This window comes from Necator americanus, chromosome V, assembly GCF_031761385.1.
Source record: "Necator americanus strain Aroian chromosome V, whole genome shotgun sequence".
Taxonomy (NCBI): domain Eukaryota; kingdom Metazoa; phylum Nematoda; class Chromadorea; order Rhabditida; family Ancylostomatidae; genus Necator; species Necator americanus.
The window spans coordinates 12,266,638-12,292,925 of record NC_087375.1 but is presented as its reverse complement, the minus strand read 5'-3'; the positions used below and the strand labels follow the sequence as shown (position 1 = coordinate 12,292,925).

At 39.2% G+C, this 26,288-nt stretch overlaps 4 protein-coding genes across 6 annotated transcripts; 3 read left to right on the top strand and 1 right to left on the bottom strand.

Annotated features, from left to right (window-relative positions):
- Nucleotides 1-556: 556 nt before the first annotated feature.
- On the top strand, nucleotides 557-5,621 carry RB195_013640 (uncharacterized protein; the record flags this gene model as incomplete). Its single annotated transcript, XM_013453847.2, has 16 exons — nucleotides 557-658; nucleotides 767-923; nucleotides 1,754-1,851; nucleotides 2,005-2,090; nucleotides 2,145-2,314; nucleotides 2,389-2,454; nucleotides 2,530-2,651; nucleotides 2,725-2,812; nucleotides 2,967-3,054; nucleotides 3,171-3,274; nucleotides 3,354-3,480; nucleotides 3,808-3,900; nucleotides 4,020-4,103; nucleotides 4,516-4,642; nucleotides 5,035-5,148; nucleotides 5,442-5,621. The coding sequence occupies 16 exons, from the start codon at nucleotides 557-559 to the stop codon at nucleotides 5,619-5,621; spliced, it is 1,806 nt and encodes a 601-aa protein (XP_013309301.2).
- A 583-nt stretch (nucleotides 5,622-6,204) lies between these two features.
- Nucleotides 6,205-7,971, top strand: RB195_013639 (uncharacterized protein; the record flags this gene model as incomplete). 2 transcript variants are annotated; one of them, XM_064203552.1, is made up of 6 exons in its annotated part: nucleotides 6,205-6,243; nucleotides 6,603-6,722; nucleotides 6,895-6,999; nucleotides 7,067-7,237; nucleotides 7,521-7,621; nucleotides 7,827-7,971. In XM_064203552.1, the coding sequence occupies 6 exons, from the start codon at nucleotides 6,205-6,207 to the stop codon at nucleotides 7,969-7,971; spliced, it is 681 nt and encodes a 226-aa protein (XP_064059433.1). The 2 variants fall into 2 exon arrangements, with proteins under 2 accessions (XP_064059433.1, XP_064059434.1); XM_064203553.1 differs by lacking the exon at nucleotides 6,205-6,243 and having other exon boundaries at nucleotides 6,609-6,722.
- Nucleotides 7,972-9,007: 1,036 nt separating this feature from the next.
- Nucleotides 9,008-11,659, top strand: RB195_013638 (uncharacterized protein; the record flags this gene model as incomplete). The annotated part of the gene is made up of 10 exons (XM_064203551.1): nucleotides 9,008-9,102; nucleotides 9,232-9,322; nucleotides 9,498-9,550; nucleotides 9,603-9,733; nucleotides 9,788-9,864; nucleotides 10,488-10,621; nucleotides 10,679-10,803; nucleotides 10,860-11,070; nucleotides 11,139-11,250; nucleotides 11,558-11,659. The coding sequence occupies 10 exons, from the start codon at nucleotides 9,008-9,010 to the stop codon at nucleotides 11,657-11,659; spliced, it is 1,131 nt and encodes a 376-aa protein (XP_064059432.1).
- Nucleotides 11,660-12,009: 350 nt separating this feature from the next.
- On the bottom strand, nucleotides 12,010-24,055 carry RB195_013637 (uncharacterized protein; the record flags this gene model as incomplete). 2 transcript variants are annotated; one of them, XM_064203549.1, is made up of 39 exons in its annotated part: nucleotides 12,010-12,049; nucleotides 12,260-12,350; nucleotides 13,013-13,130; nucleotides 13,197-13,286; nucleotides 13,759-13,827; nucleotides 13,895-14,020; nucleotides 14,070-14,209; nucleotides 14,260-14,384; nucleotides 14,469-14,602; nucleotides 14,715-14,784; nucleotides 15,526-15,655; nucleotides 16,696-16,759; nucleotides 16,892-17,028; nucleotides 17,089-17,159; nucleotides 17,215-17,278; nucleotides 17,625-17,674; nucleotides 17,972-18,017; nucleotides 18,088-18,176; nucleotides 18,347-18,427; nucleotides 18,495-18,596; nucleotides 18,742-18,849; nucleotides 18,911-19,011; nucleotides 19,268-19,337; nucleotides 19,474-19,507; nucleotides 19,675-19,768; nucleotides 19,883-19,967; nucleotides 20,406-20,458; nucleotides 20,548-20,667; nucleotides 20,740-20,843; nucleotides 21,268-21,362; nucleotides 21,438-21,519; nucleotides 21,597-21,770; nucleotides 21,830-21,870; nucleotides 21,932-22,064; nucleotides 22,159-22,253; nucleotides 22,440-22,527; nucleotides 22,614-22,712; nucleotides 22,830-22,906; nucleotides 23,970-24,055. In XM_064203549.1, the coding sequence occupies 39 exons, from the start codon at nucleotides 24,053-24,055 to the stop codon at nucleotides 12,010-12,012; spliced, it is 3,576 nt and encodes a 1,191-aa protein (XP_064059430.1). The 2 variants fall into 2 exon arrangements, with proteins under 2 accessions (XP_064059430.1, XP_064059431.1); XM_064203550.1 differs by lacking the exon at nucleotides 23,970-24,055 and having other exon boundaries at nucleotides 22,830-22,899.
- Nucleotides 24,056-26,288: the final 2,233 nt, after the last annotated feature.

Here is a 26,288-nt window from a genome sequence, read left to right as displayed (position 1 = left end):
GATTTCCTTACTTCCTTTCTACGTCTTAACTTGTCTTGTCTTTTTGTTGAGAGGAGAAGAGAGGATATTTTTTTTTCTCGGGATGATAATTGGGAAAGTTAAGAGGTTTCTACTCTGCTTCAATTTCTTTCCACTTATTTATTCATTGTGTCCTCGCAGTCTACGTTACGCATTTCTACGACAACAATTTCTCATTTCAGTAATGTTTTGGACAAACTAGGACGAGAACGACTCCAGGACGTGGAGTTTTTAGTGGTGTTTGAGGAACTCAGTAAGTTTTCGGCTAAAGTTTCTTCATTCAGTATAGTGTTTGGGTGCGCAGTCACCGGCGAAGTGTCCGGTTTCATGTTCACACGCTTGCTTACGTCCGTGCGTCACATTTTTCTCACAAAAATTCAGTGCAGTCTATCTTTTCGTTGGAATATGTCATCATATTCTTGTTTGTTGTTTGTTTCAGTGGTTTTAAATGCTATATAGAGTTGTCTGTTTTATTATTACAGTGGGCTTGTTCAGGTGTATCCTAGGTTGGTATTTGTCTTCAATCTTCCGTTCTGAAATGGCCAAGCTATGCAGATCACGGATTTACATAGCCATTCTTCTCTCGGCCTGGATTTCTGTGATCGTCTATCTTATGTCTACTGGATTTTATGACAGACGGGTATGTTATGCTTGCATGTATAGTATCAAGCGTTTCCATGTCTATAGTATCAGCATAGTATCAAGCGTTTCCATGTCTCTTCTTTTTGTAACCTAAACTTCTGTTTAGGAGGATAGATTCGGTGATCTAAGCGCGCCCTATAGAGGTGCAAAACCCCTCACCGAGGAAATATCTCCGGAACCCTCATATTCTCAACATTCCACTCCTCCGCCGAAATCTATCGGAGCGGTTCAGGAACCACCCACCTCATTTTTGGAGAGATTCAGTAAGTTTTTCTTTTTCTTTTTGAACTGTAGCCATCTGGGGGCATTGGAGATTCCGACCAGACAATACTGGTAGTTATAGCCTTGACCTGTGCTAATATCGAGGCCTATAATGCTTTAAAGGCATCACCCCACGAATCTGGAGTGGTGCGGATTTTCGGTGGAGTATTCGTATACGGGTCGTAGATTATGGAGAGGAAGGTGATTCCGTTCATTTCTTTCTAATTGCCGTAGAAAACGGCACGGAAGATACGGCTTCAAGCGTTCCGGCGCACTTCAGGTATTGACGCGCCGGTCCTGTGCGGCGCCGCATCTTCCGAGCCGTTTTTTACGGCAATTAGGAAAGAATGGACGGAATCACACCCCTCTCCATAATCTACTATCGTGTATACAAATACTCCACCTGAAATCCGTACCACCTCAGATTCGTGGGGTGATGCCTTTAAAAACCTTAATAAAATAAATTTGTTTGAATATTGGACGGTTCTTTGTGATCTTCGTTAACGCAACACTTTAGCGATCAGTTGTTCACGCATAATAGCATTGTTACCCTGAACACTCTTCCTTGAAGAGTTTTTATATACACGCTCACTCCCGCATTATTGTATTGGCCGTACATGCTTTTATGGAATCTCCGTGATTCTGAATCTACAGTGAAGTTTATTAGAAACCCTAACAACAACAAGTGCACCTTTTCTTTTCTTGGCACGGTTCATTGTGGTTGGAAAGTACAAGAAAGGCGCTTTTTCCTGCCTGTCAACATTTTAGCCTGTTTCTGATTTTTTTTTTTCGTATTTGACTACGGTGACGTAAAATTTCTTCTGTTCTCTAGAAAATACCATAATTCAACCAAAGCCTCTACCTGTCCTTAAATTGGTTGAGTTTGATGCCGAAGCCTACGTTGAGAGAGGAAAGCTGAAGCCTGGAGAGGTACGAACATGTTCCCCTAAAGTTGAATTCTGAAGTTCAGAATCGGTTTTTTTCGGTGCAACATCTTTTAAATTCTATGTTATAACATATAGTACACGTACTCAATGTGCTTCAATTTAGAAGTTATTGTGACTAAGCTTGGCGACCGTTTAGGACAAGTATGCCGCAAACAAGTTCAACCAGTTAGCCAGCGACATGGCATCCGCAAAGAGGGATATCATAGACAGCAGGGAGCATCAGTATGTTGTCTCCATTCCACCAGTTCCGTTCTGCGTTTATATCCTTCTGTTTAGCTGTAAGAAGCTGACTTACGACATCTCAACAATGGAGCCAACATCAATCATTGTAACGTACCACAATGAAGCTCGATCCACTCTTTTGCGAACAGTTTTTAGCGCCATGCTTCGATCTCCTCCTCATTTAATCCATGAGATAATTCTCGTAGATGACTGCTCGAAGGACGGTGAGGAAGAATTTATGTCTTTTTACCTCTTGTTTTATTAGAGTGAACTTATACTCAGATAGTACTTATTTCAGAATCGATTGGAAAGGAAATAGCACAGTTAGAGAAGGTAACTGTGCTTCGAAATATCAAGCGTGAAGGTATGCGACTTTTGTTTTGGTTCTTTTTTCCGATATTCCTGGAAATCTCTTTCCACCGTTTTTGTTTATTTGCAGGATTAATTCGATCCCGAGTGAAAGGAGCAGCGTATGCCACCGCTCCAATTCTGACATTTCTAGATAGTCACGTTGAATGTAATGTCGGTTGGTTGGAACCACTTCTTGCCAGAATCAATGAGGTATATGATTTCAGTTTTTTTTTTTTTTATTTTACTGCGGTATCATGTTATCTTTGATCTCTTTTCCTCTCAGAACAAAAAAGCTGTTGTCGCTCCAATAATCGACGTAATCAACATGGATACATTCAATTATGTTGCTGCCAGTGCTGATCTAAGAGGCGGTGTGTTGGATTTTTACAGTTTTACTTAGGTCGAACGAGCTTTTTTTGTCATGTAACGTTATGTTCTTCTTCTTTCGGTTGTTTCTTTCAATGCAGTCTTACAAGAGTCACCACTGGCGATTCTTCATAATCCATTTTCAGAGCATTTTTCCAGGTTTTGACTGGAATCTTGTCTTCAAATGGGAATTCCTGACAGGAAAACTCAAAGATGAACGACATGCTCATCCAACCGATCCCATAAAGTACATTTTCTTTGTTCAAAAAATAATGAAATGGGCCTTTTTGCAGTCCATTGATCAGTGCCACTTGCTTCGATGATTTACGATTTAAAAAGAAATTGTGCAGAAATATATTCCAGATCTCCTACCATGGCCGGTGGTCTTTTTTCCATTAAAAAAAGTTGGTTCGAAGAACTTGGGACATACGATATGGGCATGGATGTTTGGGGTGGAGAAAATCTCGGTTAGTTTTTCAGAGTTTTTGATGTTCTGAGCATGGTACTTTTTTTTCCAAGAAATACTGTGTTCCTTTTTGATTGTAGAAATGTCATTTCGAGTATGGCAATGCGGTGGTTCACTGGAGATCATTCCGTGCAGTAGAGTTGGTCACGTTTTCCGCAAACAACATCCTTACACTTTTCCAGGAGGTTCAGGAAATGTTTTCCAGTCGTGAGTTTTTCTCGTTTTGTTTTTCATTGCATGTTGGGTCGTGAATATACATCTTTTGACACAGCTTTATTACAGAAGAGTCAATACGATATGAAGCACGGTGCAGTTGCGTAAGCGGGTGCGCTCGAAGCGGTGCGCTGGAGCGCAGCGGTTAGGATCGGGTGAGGACCCCTGCTACCACGTTCATTGCTGCAGTTTGCCGTAGTCCCACCTAGATTCCAAACGTTATCTCCGCTGCGCCGTTTCGAGCGCAACAGCTTACGCAACTGTACCGTGCTTTATTTCGTGTTGACCCGACTATATTCCTCATTTTTGCTTTCTTTTTAGAAATACGAGACGAGCGGCTGAGGTCTGGATGGACGAATATAAGGCAATCTATCTGAGGAATGTGCCTTCAGCGAGATATGTAAAGTATGGAGAGTGAGTGATCAAATTTGATTTAAGCGAAGAGAATGTCGTGTGACTGCATCAAGCATCAGTTTTTCGAAATTAAATGAGTTACTTCATTGTATTTCTGAAAACTGTTCCGCTATTTTCAGCATATCAGATCGTATCGCTCTGCGAGAGCGCCTGAAATGTCAGTCGTTTACCTGGTATCTCCGGACAATCTATCCAGAATTGAGGTGCGTTTATATTTCTTTATTTTCTTCCTTCTTATGTTCCTATGTTTTCAAGTGCCACAAAAAGCGAAAATATCCTTTTTTTTAATTTCAAAAATGGTTTGCTTTGACGGCTGCAGCTCGGTCGGGATAAATTAGCGTATTTTCTATGAATTATTTCCCTTAAATTCATTCTTTTACTCTGCCATACTTCCAAATATCATGTCTTTTAAAAACTGCAGGCTGCAGGATTGTTGCTGCTGATCATTGCAGGCTTGTTGTTTAACCACTAGTTAACAATGAAAGTTGCAAAGCACGCAAATAAGATAAGAATTGTGTCGCAATGATCAACCAGTCTTAATTATTACGATTGGTGGAAGTAGTATCTCTAAGAAATTCCGTCTCTTCGTTAAGCTGCTTCATTTTTTCTTTACAGAGTTCCTGAAAGGGAAAAGGGTGAATTATATCATCTGAAAAATGGTATCATGTGTCTGGATACTCTAGGGCATAAAATCGGAGAGAGCCCAGGCGTCTACCAGTGCCACGGAACTGGAGGCAATCAGGTAAAAATAACTCCTCGAATATAGTATATTCATCGTGCCAAAAGACTTTGCAATACTCTAAGACGCAGCGCCACTGTTTCCTGGTGTTCGTAATGGGGCGTACGGTAACATTGCAGTGCCGCAGTTGCACGCAGTATTTGATTACGTGTCATTTCTACGTCCAATTTATCTCTATGGTAGTTCTGCTTGAAGAGAAAATCCAGGTTTTTAGCGACAAGCTTAACTCCCTGCTTTTGTTTCGAATGTTCCGCGAATTGTTGCTTTTTCTTTCTTGAGTCTGCCTTAGCAAATTCGGTTTTTATCAAGATCTCTTTTCACCAAAATCTAGAATATTGCATTGTTTAAAATTCACTATTTGGTGATGTTGTGGTTATATTGAATTTTTCTCATAGGAATGGGAGTACGACCGAGAATCAGGCTTTTTGCGCAGTACTATGACCAAGCTTTGCATCACTATGAAGGATATGAATGGAGATCCTTTTGTGATAATGGATGAATGCAGCAATGTAAGCACCGTTTTTGGTTTGTGTTTAATGAGTTATTGCCGCATCTTAAAGTGATTATTTGAGATTTATTTCGTCATGCTTCTCTGAATTGGGCATTGTTTCTGGAGATTGCTCTTTTGCAGTTGCATGACGTTTTTGACATTGATACTCCACTGCTGTTGCATATTCTTTATTTCCTCACTCTCTGCATTTCTGGGCTTTGCTTCTTTTTACGCATTTCTCTGTGGATTTCTCTGCTATATCATGTTTGAGTTTTAAGAGTTGATTTAGTGAACTTATCCACTAATTTTTAGGTAAAAACACGGTTTCGGATGGATACTACAACTGGTTGGCTTACCCAGGGTGGTCGATGTCTTGGCATAGAACCAGATGCAGACCACTGGAGATTAGCCTCAGTGGTTTGTGATGCTACTGATGGCAGTCAACGATGGGCATTTGAGAAAACAGCTTCATTCGGATCGCTCAAATCCTAGGTTCTCAACTTCACCTTAAACCAGTTCAATATTACTAACATCACAACATTACAATTTTATATATTTTTCTGACAATCTCTTTCTATGCTTTTTCTGATTTCTATGGCTTTCTCATTTCTTTTTGTTATCGTTGCTTTATTTTGTTTTCGGTTAAGATTTGTCATAGATCTGGCGAAATCCCATCACAAGAGGCATTTTTCGAACATTGACATTTTGTCAGCATTTATTGTCAGTGATTGAAAATCCCATATAATTGACTGACACTTTAATTTGTCATAGATATTTGTTATCTTTGAATTTTTCCATGTATTAACATGACTGTTCATTGCCTTTGTTGTGCCTTACACTAACCTATTTTATATAGTGCTACTTTTTGCCTTCTACTTTTCACTGTCTCTTCCGTAATATGATAGGATGCCCGTTCAATTAACCACTTCATTTGTGATTTTCGCGCATTTCGATTGCAATATGCCCACGGATGTTCTCTTACTTCTTTGCCATTTTGCCAAGATCTTACTCGTCACAACTTAATCTAGTCAGTGTGAGATAATCTTGCCATTATTCTTGCCATGTCAGTTTATGTATGCTTTCAGAACCCATAAATGTTGCTTTATCTTTGCGAGTTCGAGTGATAACTTCTTGAATTAGTTGCCATACTGTTACTTTACTTCGAAGAATTATTTCAGTCACGTTGCTTTCAACCATCGACCACATATTGCGTACACGTTTGCATCATCCACTTTCTTCATGTTCTTTTTTTTCCTTACGCGGAATCTCATCAGACGATTGCAGAGAAACCTTTTGATGATCTGTGACCTCTTCTTATGTCACATTAAACCTATTTCAAAACGCAGATTCAGTATTTTTATTATTTAGTCGCTGAGTAGGCGGTTCTACAGCCTCTGCGGTTGGAATTGTCTAGTAGAGATTTGCTTTTCCAGTTTTTGATGCGTGCTGCTAATTGTTACTATTGAATTAAAGGCGAGCATGTCTCGATTGCTAGTGCTGGTTTGCGTCTTGACAACGTGTAACGCTTTGTATTTCCACATCGCCGAAACTGAAAAGAAATGTTTTATTGAGGAAATTCCTGATGAGACGATGGTAGGTTTTTTTGTTTTTGTTTGTATATGTTCTCTTTGTATGGTAAAAATAAGTCTAACTATGAATATATCTTTTATCTCATACTTTTGCTTGTCGAAAACTCTGTGTTACTTTCCACTTCTTACTGTGTTTATCCTTTCAATTTCTCAATTTAACATGTAAATATATGTAGGTTACTGGAAATTACAAAGTCCAGTTGTATGATCCTAATACGAAGGGCTACGGCGACTATCCAAACATCGGAATGCATGTGGAAGTAAAAGATCCTGAGGATAAGGTAAAATTTCTATGTATTATTATTTTCATTGCTCATCGCAATTGCAAAACGTCTGCCAGCTTTTCAGGTCGTCCTGTCTAAACTGTACACATCTGAGGGTAAATTCACTTTTACCTCTCATCTTCCCGGCGAGCATGTGATCTGCCTGTATTCTAACAGTACTGCGTGGTTTAGTGGTGCTCAGCTAAGAGTCCACCTCGATATTCAAGCTGGAGATCACGCCCAAGATTACCAACAGGTCACTTTTGTCTTCTCTTAATTGTCTCAGCTCTTTGTTGCTTTCGAGGAGACTGGGAATTGAAAAATCAGATATTTCCTGAACGACCTGGAAGGATTGCATGTGATCCTTTTTTATAACTTAATTAGTTAATTAAGTAATTCTTGGTAGACATGTTCCACTTTTCAAATTAGACATTCATGACAACCGTAACAAATCCTAGAACTACTTGATTATGTAGAATTTTTCTATTGCTTGACCAACTAAGCACGTAGAATATTTCAAAGATGCTGTGGTTTTTAAGATTGCTACCAAGGATAAGTTGAATGAGCTGCAACTTCGTATTCGTCAGCTTCTTGATCAAGTTGAACAAATCACTAAAGAGCAGAACTATCAGCGATATAGGTATGTATTTATGTGTATATTTATGCAAACATCTTTTGTCCACTTCTCATCATTGCTTGGTATTAATATTTCTTCTTCTCATCGTGTCATGTTTGCTTCCGATTTGTGTACATCGTAGACGTTATGATTGACAAGACCTATTTCGGTTTTTTTTCCGTAGGTTTTCTCGTTCTATTCCCACTATTTTGTACATTTTTTTTTTCAGAGAAGAGCGTTTCCGACAAACTTCAGAATCAACAAATCAGCGTGTTCTGTGGTGGTCAGTTGGCCAGACCCTTGTTCTAGTCCTAACTGGAGCGTGGCAGATGCGACATCTTAAAGGATTCTTCGAGGCTAAGAAACTAGTCTAGATAAGTTGAGAGCGTGGGGTGAAACGAAGAGTTCTATTCAAAAATAAATCAGGTTTCACCAGTATATGTAGAGACGGTTCTGTGTTATACTGCGATGTCTTTTCGACTTTCTTCACATTGGGTGTAATATTTTTGTTTGGTTAATACCGGCACTTCGGCTTATGTATTGTTGCTGTGTTTAATATTTATTTGTTATAAAATAAAATAAATTTGTTTTCTTGTTAGCATGGATGTTTCTACGTAGTGTTTATGATTTGTTCTATCGAACTTTACTTTTTCCTGTAAAGGTGTTGATAGGAGATAATTATGAAATTCGTAATCCTTCTTTTTGTTTGAAGATTTTCTCTTCTGTGATGTAAGGGTTGGTCTTTCCAAGCAATAAAAATGGTACTGGGACAATTTTCTATGTTTACTTTTGTTCTGTGTCGTATACAAAGAGATCAGTAGTTCGTGTAGCAGTCAATAATTTGGTAACGATTGATCAGCGAAGAGTCCTGTAAATGGTGGATGCTCCAATATTACTATCCGCTTACTAAATTCGAACCCCAGTTGTGGTAGCCTTCGAATTGACTGCGTCCGGAGAACCGGAGAAAGTATGTCAGTTGCAACAGATGCGCTTCACTTACAAATGCAAGTTCTTGTGGCTAGGCCCAGCACAGATCATCTTTTACCTGTGTTGTTCGGTGAGACTTCACAGCGGCTAGAGGGGGGAATTGTAGTCGGGTCAAAATGGCATGAAGCACGGTGCAGTTGCGAGGCGGTTGCGCTCGGTGGCGGCGCAGTGGAGATGGCGGTTGGGATTGACGTGGGACCATCCCGAAAGGCAGCAGTGGATAGTGCTATCAAGTGTCCTCTCGCGATCTTAACGCTACACAGCACCGTTTTGAGAGCGACCGTTTACGCAACTGCACCGTGCTTCATGTCATTTTGACCTAATATACAGTGATCAGCCGCAAATTTTCTTTTTGTGCATTTGCAGAGAGGGTGAAGAACGTTGCGCAAGTTTTCACCTCCATTGCAGTAATCAAGAGCAGCAATGGCTGCTCGTCGTTTTATCAAAGGTCTCACATCACCATGGTCTCTCGGATTTTCAGGATTTGGACTGGCCTATGGATTGTATCATATTTGGGAGTACGTCATTCCATAACTTTCACTTTACAATAAAGGCGTAATTTGACGGCAATTATTTTTTCTCATTTGATCCTTTGATAAGCATTTAGACAGTATAGTAGGTTTTGCATTGAAAATGAAGTTTTTAAGTGCTACTCAATCCGGAGCCAAATATGAACTTGATGAGGACTTGGCGGGGAAGACGTATATTATCACAGGTGCCACATCTGGAATAGGGCAGGTGAAATCAGCTTATTTATGCTCATAACATAATTTATATTTATATTATTGTTATAGTGTGATTGAAGATCACTATAGTTATGATGAAGATTACTAAGGAATAAAAGAAATATTAAATTAAATGGAATATTATTTGTACATATACTAGTAATTTGGAATATAATCAGTTTGTTTAGGCTACAGTAGAAGAACTAGCAAAAAGAAACGCACGGGTAATCATGGCTTGTAGGTCAGTGGTTTCTGGTCGGTAACGAAGATCCAACTGCTGCATATATATTTAGAAATCGTGAAAAATGTGTGCAAGTACGTCGAGATATTGTGTTGAACACCAGAAATAAACAAGTGTACTGTAGACAGTGTGATCTAGAAGATTTCGATAGCATACGGAGTTTTGTTCAGAAGTTGAATAAAGGTGGGTTTATTTATTTCGAACCATGTATTCGAAGTGCGTCAAAATTCGTTCTAGGAAAATTTGAGCTGGATCGGATAGATGGTGTCGTACATAACGCTGCTATGATGGATTCAGAGAGAAAAGTGAACAAGGTACATGCATCCCATACTTTTACTTTCTGCAAGAATTAAAGGCAAGATACCACGAATCTGGGGTGGTACTGATTTCATGTGGGTAGTTCTTATACGGGATCGTAGATTGTGCTTAAGAGGATGATTCCTTTCATCTATTCCTAATCGCCGTAAAAAAACGGCCCGGAAAATATGACTTTTATGCGTTCCGGCGCGCTATTTTCTACAATGAGTTGGGATGGAGCGCGCCAGCCTTGTGCACGCGCCGCATCTCTTCGGCAATTAGGAAGAAATGAACGGAATCAGCGATCTACGATCCCGCATAGAAACTCTCCATCTGAAATCGTACCACCCCAGTTACCCTTTAAGCAATAATGTTTTAAACCGTTTCATTCCTTGTCAGAACTTTTATCATATAATTACTTTTTTGCGAATTTTATGCCTCCCTCATGTACCTTCCATCTGTTCATTCCAATTTCGGCAAAAATTTCTATCAATTCTTGAAAATCATTCATTTGTGCTCACACTTCCCTTTCGGTGCTTCTCGCATTGTTACTTTCCTTTCCTTAATATGCGTCTCTTTCCGTACTAAATTCGTCTGCAATTTAAAGAAATTGTTTGTGCTTTCATTTACTTTGTTTTAGGATGGAATTGAACGGACGTTTGCCACGAACCACCTAGGTTCATTTCTGCTCACTGGCTTGTTGCTAGACAAATTACTTGCTCAGGATCACCCCGTTAGGATAGTCTTCCTCAACACAAACATAATCAATAGAAAGTGGGTGTTCTAAATTTTTGTGCTCTTCAAGTGATCATCACATGCACTTTCTTGCAGATGCGAGTTAGATTTTGATGACCTAAATGCTGCCACCCGTAAGAAATACGATGGATTTGAAGTTTACAAGCAGAGTAAGCTTGCAGCTGCCATGTTTGCAAAAGAACTCTCCGAAAGGTTAAAAGGTCCGTGTTACGTCATCTACCAGTGGAAATCCACTGTTTTTCACTTTTATTTTTAGATTCAAATATAACAGTCACAGTCGCCGATCCAGGTAGAACAAAATCGAACTTGTCGGCGCAAATGGATCATCAGACTTTCTTCTTGAGTCGGTGGCTACTTAGAATTGTCAGCTTCGGCATGGGAGAAAGACGAGTAGAGAAGGCGGTACGACCTGTGCTTTACGCCCTTGCTGATCCTGCCATGGAAGGAGCTAATGGAATGTTTATAGAGTAAGCTATTAGTACGACTGAAAAAAATAAGTATGCAAAGGACCGTAGCGTAGTTCCTATATTTAAAGTCGAGAACGTCATGAACAACCTTGGAGCGACAGTGTAGAAGACGCTGAAAAGCGACGACGATTGTGGAATACCAGTGAAGTTTGGACCAAACTCAGTGAAAGGATGGCTCAGGTTCGTTCCTTAGTTTCCCTTTTTTGCGATACGTCAACGAAGAGAAAGTAGGGTAATTGTTCTATTTGATCTTTTATTGATTTATAGACATTGTTTTTGAGCAGACACTGAAGCAATAGTCCCATTTATTCTTTGTTAACAAGATAGATCCGCGTAATCATCCTAAGGTGGACCTCGATGCTTTTCTGTTCAATATTTCTGAATGATATGCTATTGAATGATCAAGAAACTTCTCGCTACATTTTCGTTGTATTTCTAAAAATTACCGTAATCACACTTTTTTATTTTGAAAGTTTGGAAAATTTAGATGCGACAAGAAATCGGCGATGCCGCATCATCATTAGACAGACCAGTCGATGTTAAGCAAGTAGCCAGTAGCAGAAGTTGGAAGAGATTGTGGCTTTGGTAGAAAACATATACTTGTTTAGGATGAATATTCAACTCGGCATCAATTTAGCTGTTATAGGTATCTTTCAGTTGTTCATTGTTGTTCGTTGATAGTTTTGCAGTTTTATTCAAATCAACTTCTTCAATTAAGCTCATTAGGAATGCGTTGAGGTTATGGACAAAAAGAACAGTAAACTAGTGTAATAATTAATTAGTGCTAATAAACTTCTAACTATAGAAATTCTTCTAAATCAGATCAACAATTAAAACAATGTACACCTGTACAAAAAGCACATTATGGCAAAATAGTATTTGAAAAGATCAGGCACATAAGCAAAAAGCACCGATGAGATTATAAGAATACACGTTGTGTTAGTAGTTCACCGCCATTCGATCAACGATATCCCAGAACCTAAAACAACTCGTCTAGATAGCTACTATACATCATGAGAAATCTGATGCAGAATTTCGTTCCATAATTACTTTTAATACCAAAGTGATCTGAACTCCCTGCTCACTTTTGATCTGAAAAGAAGCCGAGGATTCATTGTAGACACACACACACTACACTGCAAGATCCTACTTTTGCATTATGAAAGAAGTTAATATCTGTATTAAGCACCTGTGAAAATAGGCACGTCGTTGTGGAATATTTGCAGCTGTTTCAAATGCTCTGATAATAAACTGGTCCATTTTGAGCTGAGATATGGGTGCTGGAATTGATTTGTCTTAAAGGCAGCATACCACGAGTCTGACGTGGTGAGGGAATTCACAGGAGAATCTAGGGAAGGAGAAGCTAGAGATGGCGTTGTAGATCCGGGGTGGTTCCGCACCTCTCCATACTCGTCGTAAAAAAACGGTGTGGGAACAGCTTTAATCCCTACGAGGTACGGTAGAATGCTCCTCTATGTACACGTTCTAGTCCCCTTAACAGCCTGTTCATTGATTTCACTTGAATAGGCTGGAGAGAAAACATCACTGATTTTCGATTGGTCGCACATAGATGCGGCACGTGCACAAAGGTGGTATATTGTAACTGAAATCAACGTAAAAAAAATCAACGTCTTCCACGCTGTTTTTGCGATGATTAGGAAGAATGAGCAGAAACATATCGGATTCCGCAATTCGTAACCCCATCTCTAGCTTTTCCCGCGGATTCGCTCACCACCTCAATTCCACCTTGCAGAGCAATCATCAAAAGCCTACTTTTATGATTTCACAAAGTCTTTGTGGAGTCAAAGCAACATGAATTTACCGAACTTTTTCAAGAAAGCGATCAATTACCTACCAGTTATCTATCAATTAGTTACCAACTACTGCACCATTGTTCTATCACTTTGTCGAAATAAGTGCTACCGGAAGAAAAGTTTCTTACGAGCATCCCTGTAGATATTGGCCAAATTGTCCCATATTATAGTCCAGTAGCTCTCTTCCCATTCTTGTAGTTCGCATAAATTTTCAAGTTTGTCGATTGAGATCTTGTCTGATTCTAACTGAAAATATATCAAATAATCAGTTAAATCACCGAAGATTCCATACAACTATCGAAAAAAGTGAACCTCAGCAGAAATTTCTGCTTCTCGACGTTTCGCTTTTTGTAGAATATCTTCATTGAACTGAGAAGTGACACCAATGTGGTCAAAACCACTCTGAAAAAGGATGGGTAATAGCAAAATAAAATGTCCTGAGATGCAAAGGAGATTGTAGGAACCCGTTTATGATGGTAAGCAAACTGCCGCAGTAAAAGGGAGAAAAGAAGAAATAATTTCGGAATTCATTATGGATTTGGATATCAAGATACATTACGTGAAAGAAGACATTTGAAGATGTATACATTATTGATAAGAGGGTTTCTATTAAATCCCGTTTAATCTCCTATGGAAGACAATCTAGGCAAAAATATGCAAACTTTTTTTCCCTTTTCTTCTTCTTCTTTTCCTTTCTCTACCATGAGGGGGCTCATCTACATGCACACGATATTTTCATCTCTGAGTGTTGACAAAAAGAAAATTTCCACAAGCACAACATTCTCATGTGTAAGAGAAATAAACCAAGTTCTCGTTCACCTAAAAATTTGCACACAAATTACACGCCGTAAAAATCGTAACCGATGCGCCTTACCTGATGTATAAATATCGCTTTGATAGCGGTTAGATGGTATTGAACTAGATCATCATAAGACACCGAACTCTGGATAAAGAATATCTCGAGAACTAATTAGTAAAAGAAAAAAGAAGAACAGGAAAAGAAATCCTACCCTAATATTTGGTTTGCAGTCATTAGTGAGTTTATTACGGAAATTTGTGTACTGGACGAGATAATCTTTCCGCTGTGACGTCGGCATGTATTGGGATATAGGTACTTCAAACCAGTTTCTAGGAACCTGGACAAGGATCAAGACAGACTAATTACTTCTAGAGAGACAATTCTACCTGGAGACATCCTCTAGTCCCCTTGCATACGTGCGGCAGGACATAACCATCCTTTCTAACAAACTCTTGCCGCCGTGAGTACACATCCGACAGGTTGAAGTCTACATGGTCAGCCATCACAGCCGAATTCGGCTCATAAGCTGGAGAAAGAATAGTTTCGCTTAAGGGAATGGTTTTAATAGAATGCTACCTTTCTGAAAGCTGCGATCATCATCTTCTGCTTGATTGAAGTTGGTCGCGTCGGTTTGTACAAGCCGCTTCATCCATGCCGCCTCTACTGATTGTTTCTCCTCATCTCTCCGACGGGCATCTTCGCTAAAGAAAAAAAAAACCAAATTTAGAATCTATTTAAATCGCCTAGTTTTCCAATGTTTTCCTTCAATTAAAAGATACGCCTACATGGTTTGCGTGCAGAATACCCGTTGAAAGCCAATGCGATTTCGGAAACGTCCAGGTGCCCACATGGATTCATCCACTTCAATCGCTTGCATGTATCTCTTGTAGTGAAATCGATCATCGCGACCACATAGCAGCTATAACACAGTACTCAGAGTCAGAGACAAGAAAAATGAGAAGACGAACAGTCCGTGCAAAATTGAAAAAGTTAATATAATTGCAGTAGTTGCAAATACATGAAATGTTTACCAGCTGCTTTGAAGCGAAGGTCATTTCGGACAGGCACACCAGCTGGTTTCTTGTATCAGCACAAATGACGCTGAAATCACCTTCTTTACAGCACTTCCAACTATTACATTATCACAGAGCATTTCATCAGCGTCCAAGCGATACGAAGTAGGACTACCAGAAGCGCTACTTTGTACCAATTGGATACAAAGTAAATGTAAGAAGAGAAAATTGGTGAACGAGCTATGAAGCACACTAAAAAATTAACAAGTAATAACACAGTTTTTATTTGTGACTGAACACTAATCGAAATTTAACACGAAAATGTCAGTACATCTGCAAAGAAAGGACTAATGATGATCAGTTTTTGCGGCTACAACTAATGGACATATATACAGCGCTTACATTTCTAAAGGAAATTTTAAAATTACGATAGTCTTGGTGTATTTGAAGAACTCAAAACTAGCGCTCGGCAAGATAGTTTAAGAAATTCTCCAGGCACGATATAGCTCACAATTACACACATACCAGCATGACAATCAATGCACCAGTTTTCGTTTTGTTTTTCGATAACTCTACTGAAGTTTATTCCACTGATCGTGTTAATTATGTTCTTACGAAATTTGATTCTTCTGATATTACAAAATAATATTATTATCGTGTAATATCGGAAGAATCAAATTACATATCACATAACATCATCAATTTTTGCGTGACTCAAATGTCGTACGAGATGCTTCGTTCCTCTATTAGAACTCCTTTGTGAGGATTCCAATGTCAAACAACCAACAAACATACAACAGGAGGAGAACAACACGAATGAAATACTCACTGTTGCTCATCTGCGAGATTGATTGCATCAAAAGGTTGGACAGTCGGCCAATACATCCCATCCGTTTTCCCAAACGGAAACAATGATCTATTTGGATTTGCTGAACCCCATTTAGGGAGCAAATTCCACCCTAACGAAAAAAATTTCATAATTAGGAGACATAAGGAGTTCATAAGAGTTACTTTTGTTAGGATGCAAAACAGGAGGAATTATTAGTTTGGCAACTAAGTTTCCGCCGTTTTTTTTAATTTTAATATTCCGCATGCCATTAAATATTTGTGGCATAGTGTTTTATGCCATTCGTAAGGAGATGTTTTGTTCTATCGGAGTCTACGCTTTACCTTTTGCTCAAACTAATCTATATTAATTTTCAGATAATTAAAATGGAATGTCAAGTTGAGAAGAATGAGTCTTTTCGATACATCCTTCTTTTTGCTTCTAATCAAGGTTCTAGCGCCATAAAAGTTGCTCGCCAGTAATGATTCGATAAAGAAATCGCTGCTTGTGTCCATGAGTTGCGCGGTGACGAACAAGCAAACCAAACCGAACGAGATTCTGGCTCGTTGATTTTTGCTGTCGACACTTAAAGCATGCGGAACCTATGCTCCATACTTTTAAACCTTTCCCAACAAGTGAAGATGTTTCTCTGAAGCAGTGTGAGAGCATTCCATTTTCTCTGCCAGTTCCCTTGTCATTTGACGCGAATTTTCGTGTAAAAAGTTTGTTTAATCGTTCTTCATTGAACTCAACTGGACGGCCAGAACGAGGTGCGCCTTTGAGGTCAAATATTCCATTTTTGAACTTGGCATACCAATCACGAGCGGTTCTCTGTGCTATGACACCATCCCCATACACAGCACAAGTGTTGCGAGCAGCTTTTGTGGCGTTAGGACCTTGATTAAAAGCAAGAAGAAGGAAGTGTCGAAAATGCCCACTTTTCTCAACTTGGCATTCCATTTTAATTATTTGAAAATTAATATAATTTAGCTTGAACAAAAATCAAAACATAGATTCCGATAGAACAAAGTATCCTCTTTCGAATGGCATAAAACATAATGCCATAAATATTTAATGACATGCGGAATATTAAAATTAAAAAAACGGCGGGAACTTAGTTGCCAACCTAATAGAATGTTGTGGCTAGAAATTAGGGAAAAATCATATGCATACTCATTAAATCGATCTCCTGCGGTTGTCTTTCCTGCTGCTTATTCCATAAGAACTGCACATCAGCCTGCAAAAAAGGTTCGATTGCATATTCCTTGAAAAAAATCTATCCAGATAGGATAGTTTTGAGCAAGTAAATTAAAAACAGCACAGGCATTAACAAGGCCTATTTGAAGTCAATCGAAGGAAATATGCTTACGTTTAAATTGAAATTCGTCTGCGGATAAGACATGCGGCGGCAGTAAGTTCTGAACCTTATGCGCGCACGAATACTCGACACCGACTTATCCACTATACACCTTGTTGGGTTCCTCCGATAACTCTTAGAAAGTACAGCTGAAGTGAGCGAAAATATTATACAATGTCTCACAAGTGTGAAAATATGCAGAGTTATACATCTAGTCCTTTCCATTACTTCTTCTTCACTTTCTCCCTCCACCATGGAGTCGGATGCGTTGTTCTGCTCCCTTGAACAGCGAGGGATAAGGACAAAAGTCATAAAGAAGTCAAAGTAGCGGCAACCTGCTAAAATGGCGTGCTAAACGGGGATCGCGGGAGCTGGCACCAGCGGACAGCGACTTGATGGCTTAATACTGGTGGTGATTACATTATATTCGATTTTATAAACAATGAGTCTATTCCACTTCACCAAACGATTCAAGAAATTGATACAAAAACGCTGAAAAGAAAAGCCCACGAAAAGAATCCTGCAAAGAAATCGAAGTGAAGTTGCAACAATGCAAACCGTGAGCTTCGGATTAGGTGCTACCAACTAATTAATGCATGGACAAGGTGTTTAAAAAATAACAATTCGAATTGAATTAGAGTTATAAGAACAAATTCTAATCGTCTTATGAGGTGATTGATCGTTTGAGAGTTTCGGTTTGGTGAAGCTGATAACACTCATTGTGAACAACGAGAATGGCACTTACTCTCTTTCCTGTTGCGAGAACAAGGTATCAACTTCCACTTAACACGAGTTCTAAAGAGAGATAACGGACTTGTAGAGCCAAAGAAGGGGAAATGTAACTGTAGTCGGATCAAAACGATCTGAAGCCCGATGAAGTTAGGTAAAGGGCTACTCTCGAACTACTCTCTGGTGGAGCCAATGGTTGCGACCGAAGCAGGATCCTCATTTGGTAAAGTCGGACTACAAGAATAAGTCCCACATTGATCGCAGTCGCTAGCTTTGCTACCCAAATACTAGTGAACCCCACTTAAGCAACTGCACCAGACTTCTTCAGGTCGCTTTTACCTGACTACGGTAAAGATGACATACCGAGACTTCTTGATATCAAACGTCGCAAGACAGCAAGAGACTCGGTCTGCAAACAAATTTGAAGATCCGTATTTTACAAATAGTTCACACATAACAAGCGACAAATATACGCTCACCATGCAAGGAAGAGAATGTGGTACGAAAGACATCGGACGACGGGGAAACATTCTTGGTTTCACGTTTACCAGATGATTCATTCTCTCTTCTATAAACACTTCCAAAATGCAAAAATAGGATATTTGTACCGTCGATATATCACATAAGAAAGAGAAATAAGTTACAAAAATATTGTGAAAGAAAAGAGGCCTTTGTTCTCAGAGAGCCAAGCACCTTTTAAAGACACCACTACTAATCTCTTAATGTTGTCTAACTCACTTTGCAGGAAAGAAAGCGGCGTATGGGTCTTCGAGTTGGCTCTCAGAAGTCGACAGCTGCACTTTAATTTGCGAGGGAGGGCTAAAAAATTCATGTTTAGCTGTCATTCAAAGATAATCAACGCTTACATATACCATATCATTCTTACTTTACTTTTGAAGATGTCGCGCTGCCTGTTTTCGCAGCCATGTAAACATAAGGATCATCTCCGTAGTCTACTTTCACTTTCTTTGCTACATTCGGGGTAGTTCTAAAAATGGGCAGTATTAAATAAAAATGAGTAATTCATGTGCTCTGCAAGAGAGGAATACGAAACGAGATAAACTGCTATAAAAAAGAGGAGTGTAATCCAAAAAGAAATAGAAGAAAAAAGTTAAGGGTACAAAGACAACAACCTGCCATCCTCAACTCGATCGAGAGAATTCGATGCAGGAACGGAATCCAAACAGGTTAGAACAGATCCGTATGGTGGTGATACATGAGGACCCAGTATTGTTCTATCCCTGCATATTAACAGAGAAATAATTCCAAAAGTGATTTTCGTAGAAGAATAAACACCCAAACCTGAAGGAAACTTGTTTCCTAGGTTTGGAGAGATCATCGAAACGCTTCTTTTGTTCATTACACGATTGAGGAGTCGAAAATGGTGAAGCAAGGACATTAGCCTAAGACATTTTGCACAAGCTGTATTTTAGTCATAAAATGAAAGGAAGATAAAGTTGGAACTGAAGTAAACAAAATTCAGAAACAATCGCAGCACATCTGAAGATAGTTGAATGGTGGTTCATTTCTGGACCGCTAGAGTAGAAGGAAGCGTGTAATCCAAAGGCAGACATTTTTCTCATTTTCGAAATTTGAGATATTCTATAAGTGCTTCCTTCTAGTCCGTTCCTTTTCTATTTAAATGTCTTCAAAAATTACCTTATCCTCCCTAGTGTTGATGAACAACGGAGAGGCAACTTTTGGTGAAGGAGTAGGTGAGAGAGGCGCACTGAAAATTCGTGGTGAGGTATTAACTAGTGTTATTTATTCGTAATAAATAAGATGTCGCATTTTCACTGAAACACTGAAGAAGACTTCAACTTCAAGAGATGAAACTATGACAATTTTGATCGGTTTCAGCTCACCTTAGTGCAGCACCCGTCATCTGATCATCGTCGTCTGAAAAAGACTTCCTGAGAATTTATAAGCAACAGAGCGGGTACCGCACATAGGAATGCTCTATATCACTGTCAAAATATAATACTAATTTCTTGCCAAACCATCTAATCCTACAGTATTTGCTTCCTCTCAGCGCCAGTTAAATTTAGTCAAGAACAAAGACATACGGCGCATTCTTTTAGCGATTGGCGGACCATCTCTCAACGTTTCTCCATCATCAGGTCCAGTCAAAGGTGGTATGTCATCCAATTCGTCAATGAACTGTAAGCAATTGTACACGCCTGTTTTCTGGTTCAAAACCAAACTATATGCGCATTTAGCGAAGATTCTGCTCAAGTTCATTATAAATACGTTCGGGTGAACGAAGAATCTCACCTCAGGGTTGAACGCCGTCGGTGTTCTCAATGGTTCAAAATTGTTCATGGTATTCATAATTCCAAGCAACACATCGCGTGAAACACTTAAAAATGGTTAGGATAGTAAATGGAATAAATAAAATTGGGGGCTAAAAACGAGGAGCTGGTCATGCAGTAGCTAACTAGTAAAATCGTTTAAGTTTCATCAGTAGTTCTACTTTCACCAGTAGGAGACAACATCTATCTTCACGGATTGAGGATTGGGAATTGAATTATGACATCGTTTTACGGCATCGCACATAAATGCGTGTAGTGGAAAAAAAGAACAATGTGGTACGGCGTGAACAGAAGTAGAACCTGTCCTAACAGTAACGAAAAAGTGATACCATTAAGATGCTGGCTCAAAGCAGATAAGAGTTATAAGAGATACATCTTCGATCGGTACGATGTATAAATTGGCGACGGTTTCAATGCAAATAATGGACAAATCAATGGAACAAGTAAGTTCCTTGAATGTTCCAAGAAATCTTAGCAAAACTTACTTCTGAATGGAAAACTCTTTCCTATTCTGGATCCGCCGTCTTGATGGCAACGGCTGAAAATCACGGAAATACGAATTCAAAAAAAAAAAAAAACCAGAAGAAGAACTTGAATTTGAGTGAGAGGATCTAAACGAGAACTTACTGGAGGTGCGATAATCGGTCGGGCAACAGAATCGATCGCACAAACGGAGGATTTTATTTCCTTTGGAAAAATTTTTTCAGGTGTGCTGTCCTTTACAGGATCAGGAGAGAGGGGGACATTCTGAACAAATTAACGGCCGCTCTTGAAAAGCAACAATTCCACACTTTATAACCCTTTTCAAATTATACATACCTCCGCCACTATACTGTCATCCTTTGTGTTGAGTGGTTCAGTTGGTATAGGAGTAGGTAGAATGACTTCTCGCTTCGACTTGAGTTTCTCACGCATGCTGTCCACTAAAACAAGACGGTCTAGAGAAAGTACTGACTAGTTATTGCTAGTTTTCATTTCCATCCAATCGATTTGTAACAGAATCACATTCGTCCACTGAGCAACAAACAAGATATTTTCATGCTAAGATCAACTTTTTTACATGGTTAGAGCGTTCCCCACTATATAAAATACCTATGAATGATACACGATTTACTAGCTCTTTTAGATTCCACTCGGACTAGCGACGCTAAGAACGTGGCTAAGCTCGTGCCTAGCGAAACGAGTCGAGCAAACTCAAATTTTAGAGACCAGCAAATAATAGACAAACACTGGACATTTAAGCTAAAAAAAGAATGAGTTTAATTTGTAAAAATCAATAGGTTTGAAGACCACAAATGTCAAAGAACCAAGCTGAAAAGAGGGAAACAGATGGTTTGAAATACTTACCAAATGAGGCAAATGCTTTCCTTGGGATTGTCTCTTTTTTCTTCACAGGATAGGTAGCGTAAGTATTGAGACACATGTCAACAATGTGCTGTCCTCTAGAAAGTAAAGATTTAGTTCCACACTATGTTAACATACAGAGCTTTCTATGATTGGAATAAATCATCTCTTACCTGTCAATCTCCAAGAAAGGACGTCTATCGAAAACTGCTCTCAGAAACTGCTGTACATTCCCAGGAAATCGCATCGAAAACGCTGAGCAATTGAACAATAACGCCATTTAAAAACTTAAAGATCGGTCAAAAGTCAAAAAAGAGAACAAAGGCACACACCTTGGATCTCATTTAGTCGTTCGGTATACCGTTTCATACGGCCATGCAATATATCCGTAAAAGCGTCTATTTTCGATGTTTTTTCAATGCTCCACTTCCTATCCTTGCATTTTATCAGGAAAAGATTTGATTGAACAGCAATCTGAGCACGGAATTTTTCATCACATACAACCCCTGGAAAAAAAAACAAAAAGATGAGAGAGGGAGGAGTCTAAACAGATATACAAATGTACCGTCGAGATCATTCTTTTGTGACACGGAAGGTTGATCGCTACTGAAATAATGAAAACTGGGAATTTAAACATGAAATGGGCTAGTAAGCATACGATATAAACCATTTCATCCCACTCGGTTGCAATCCATCTTCATTAGCAACGGATTCTAAGCTTTCCTCCGAGAACTCTTCCCTAATCACTTCACGGCCGCCCTCAATCTTTTCTTTACCATTCTCTAGCGGACTGCCATCTGCTGAAATCTTTTTTTAAATACTTCTGATCGAAAAAGTTACTGGTTACACTGTTGTATATGATTATACAGTTAGTCAACAAAACTGAGTGCTCACCAATATTACTTCCAATTTCCGTTAAGGAAGATGCTATCGTTTTCAAGAATGGCCTAATCGGTACAGCTCCATGCCCATATGGTGTGCTTAATAAGCTGCAAAAAGACAATTTTAAAAAAAGAATGCAAAAGACGTAATATCTGGGTCGGCAGAATCCAGGAACCCAGTACTGGGCAACAAATTCATTGATTACACACCAAGATTTAAGATAAAAAACCCAAATGAATTAACAAAATGAAGTCGTAAGATCACTTCGAAAATGTATGCATTAGAGGACCAACCTCTCCACTGTAAAATCATCAGGTTGAACGTAACATTCCGTATGAAGCCGTTTCCTTCTCAAATATGGAAGTAGTCCGAAACCTTTTGCTGCAAAAGTGGTGTCGAAAAAAATAAGCGGTAGACACAATTACCAAGAGCCACTGAAAATGTCATAGCAAAGTAATTAGGCTTACTGGTAGGCGGTGGCTCGGAGCAATCCACTAACGCAGCAGAATCCTTCACTTCAAGTCTACATCGAAACGGATCCTCTTCATCCAAAAAGTTGCAGAGATCTACGAGAACAATGAGAAAATCTGTAGTCTGAACCTCAGCTAAGCAGGTTCTTCGAATGGAGAATCCCCCCCCCCCCCCCCCCCCCCCCGAAAAAAAAAAAGAACCACCGCACGTACCTCCCGAAGCACAAGCGATTTCATTGCATGAGTCTTCTTTGTGCTCTTCCGGTATTAAATTCGGGCCCATCACATAACTGAAAAGCGTTTTTTTTAGTAGATGTAGTTGAAAAGAGAAGGCTGAACTGAAATTATCGAACAAAAACTAGGTGAAAACACGAAATTTCATAGATATAATAAATGAAAAAAGAATATAAAGCTACATATTGGAACTTAACTTACTTTCGAAAGGACCGAATTTACGAACGAAGCATTATTGTCAGCACATGAAATTCTTCGAAGCCTCATGCAACATTATTTTTCAGCGGAACTTTCGCGCATTTTGGAGAAGAAAATTAACAGATACGCACTGGTTTCGCAATGGTTCACGCTTTTATTCATGACCTAAGTTTTTTTTTGCCTTCTCACTTGCAGCAGTTCCTATTGTACAAAGAAAAATCATAGTGACAAAGTGTAAACCTATTCCCGGAGTAATTTCGAGTGCTAGGATCAGTGCAACACTCCACTGTTGTTGATGTTTATGACATGATCTTATTTTCGTTAGGAAATAATTGCAAATAGGGAAATCATAGCGATCGTCATGATTGATTCACCCGCAGTCAACAGTTGTCAAAAACGAAAACAATAATGGGTAAAATGTAGTTGGGGGGGGGGGGGGGGGGGGGGCACTCAGTGGGGCCTTTATTTCTCGACCAGGGTCGAGCCGGACTCTCCTCAGGTGAAGGGGTTTAGCTCATGGGGTGCAGCACAAGTGAAGGAGTCCTTTCGCCAGCCGTCAAAAAGTGAACGAGGTCGTTTCCCCACCCATTCATGTGAAGGAGTCAGAGCACCGTCTCCGACTATCGCATCTATGTTCTTGACCCTCTAACTTACTTTTTTTCTCTTAGTAACTTTGGTTTACATTTTTTTACAGTTACAGTTTTACGTTTACAGTTTACAGTTTTTTTTTAATTTATTCGATAATTTCGACGAGTCACACTATTTTTATCTACAAATTTCTTTATAGCCTTGTAGTTCTTTAGGTCTCTACGGTCAGAAGAGTATTTAAGAGAGTTAAGACACTATGTTCGTGTGTCCCTCGCCATGTCCACCGGACACGTAATGTCTCGGAGGGATTAGAGGAAAATCCACCGTCCTTACCGTTCCTCAGGTGTAACGTACATATTTTCTCCGCTTAGAACACAAACTCGCTCTTCCCTGCTTTTACACCAATTTATAGTGGTCATGAACAGATTCGGTGCCCAAGATGGCAGCTGAAGGGATTGAAGTATTGGGTGCACCTATTTGTGATGAGAAAAATCAAATCTAGCTTAAATACTGCCGATGTAGGTGAGTTAAACACAACTAGGATATAACATAACTAGGATAGGAAATATGACAAAAAAGAACTGAATGAAACGAAACAAACTAAAGATTATCAGATATGGTGAATGATCCTGGATTGAGAGTGAAATGTCGGCAACATCTCAAAGTGAAGAGATTGGATAATCAGATAGAAAATAGGGAGAGGGAATGAGAAGTATTATATATATATATATATATTTATACCTAAAGATCTTATTAGCTTCCTGATATGAAATGAACAAAAAATTCTAGCGGAACAAAGTTCGCTGAGGTACAAAAGAGAACATCAACAGAGCCATGCTATTATAACGATGAAGAATCAATTTTTCTTCTAAACAAATCTGAATTTGCAAAGTGAAGGTCAATATCTAGATAGTTGAACAAATTAGTTCCGGACAAAGAGAATTGCTTGTTATTGAATTGCTGCGATCGAGCGAGCATGTCGATTTCAAGAATGAAAATGAATCAAACGTAAACAGAAGGACAAAGCGCGATCGAAGTGAGAACGCGTAACGCAGAAACGCCTTCTTCTTCGATATACAGTACCATACAACTATCTCTGCACTTGAACAGCAACTCAGAATATTCCTCGAACGCTTGAAAAAACCATGATCAAAATTAGAAACAATGTACTATTGTTACTCGGGTTTGTTATCAACACAGATGGACACTACAAGTAATTTAGGTTAATTTGGTGCGCTGCAGGACTGTATCTTTCTTGCACAGCTCTTCTCATGGATTTCAGTCGTTTAGTTGCCGCATTACGACGATTGTGCACAGCCAGCGTTTCGCCAACCATGTCCTATTCCTAGGGTTTCACTTCGCATTTTCCATCTCTTCTACAGCTACAATTTACGCATCAAATTTGTTTTTTTTTGTAGCTTCATCTCTATAACAAGAGAGATCGCTGAGAAGAGTTTGATTAACTTAATTGTCCTGTGATCATGTTTCAGAAAAAAAAGAAACAAAATGAAAGCAAATTAAAATAACATGGAAAAACGATTTAGGGTCATTAAGTCGAGTTGGAATCGATAAGTGCGACAGAAAAGAGGTTAGACGTGACTGATCACTTACAACTACAGATCAAGAAAGTTCGAAAGATAAATAGAGTTCCTACTTGAACTAAATGGTACATTCATTACAAGTTGGCATAATAGCGGTCACTATAACCTTACTAAACATATTGACTTGGAATGGTTATGAATAACAAGAAGAAAAGAAAGGCGAACGTAACAAGTGCATAACGCAACGCTCGTAATATGAGAAATGGTGGCAACGGATCCTGTCGATATTTCTCAATCAGATAAACGCCAGAAATGTTGCTGTCTGCTGCTAAAATCTTAGCGATGACAAGAAGCAAAGACAGAAAGACAGGCTGACAAACAGATTAGGAATAAAATTACCAGAAGAACACAGAATATTACGTCATTACAACCAAATACGAGGCTTATGTAATATCGAATGTGCTATTGATGTGTTGTAAACGACGACACGGGTACGGTAATAATTTTCTAATCAACGCAAGGTCTCAAGAAAAAAAGCTCGAAAACCTACCATCATCGCTTTAACGAACTTCAAAATACCAAAAAAAGTTTACCAAGGAGGTTCTTATGCTGGAATCAGGAAGATCGTTGAAAGTGATGTGGTTTGTGCAGCTTACGCAATTAGTTTTGAGTCATTCGGAAGATGGCTGCCGGGGAAGAAAACAAAAAAGCGTGCAGCTGCCTCCCAAACAGTGACAGTGAGAATCAAAAACGAAAAATTGTGCTAGGATCATCATTGACTGCGGTGCTCAAGCTGCAAAAAGCTGTTGAGGAACAGCTATGACTATGTCCTCAACACATACCATAATCTCTTTATTTCATATTTTTTTTATCAAGTTCATTAAAAACTAAAGGCAGAAGAAATTAGTGAAGAAAAGAAAGCAAAAACACAAAAATTGTGACATCGATTGTATCCCTCTATTACTGTGTGTATGTCGGCTAAAATATGGGGGGGGGGGGGGGGGCACTCAATGGCGCCCTTATTTCTCGAAGTAAATGATCAAATTAGTCGGGGTCCTAAAGGCTAAGCATTATATCCTAGAGGATCTCTGACATGTAAGCTAAAGGCACT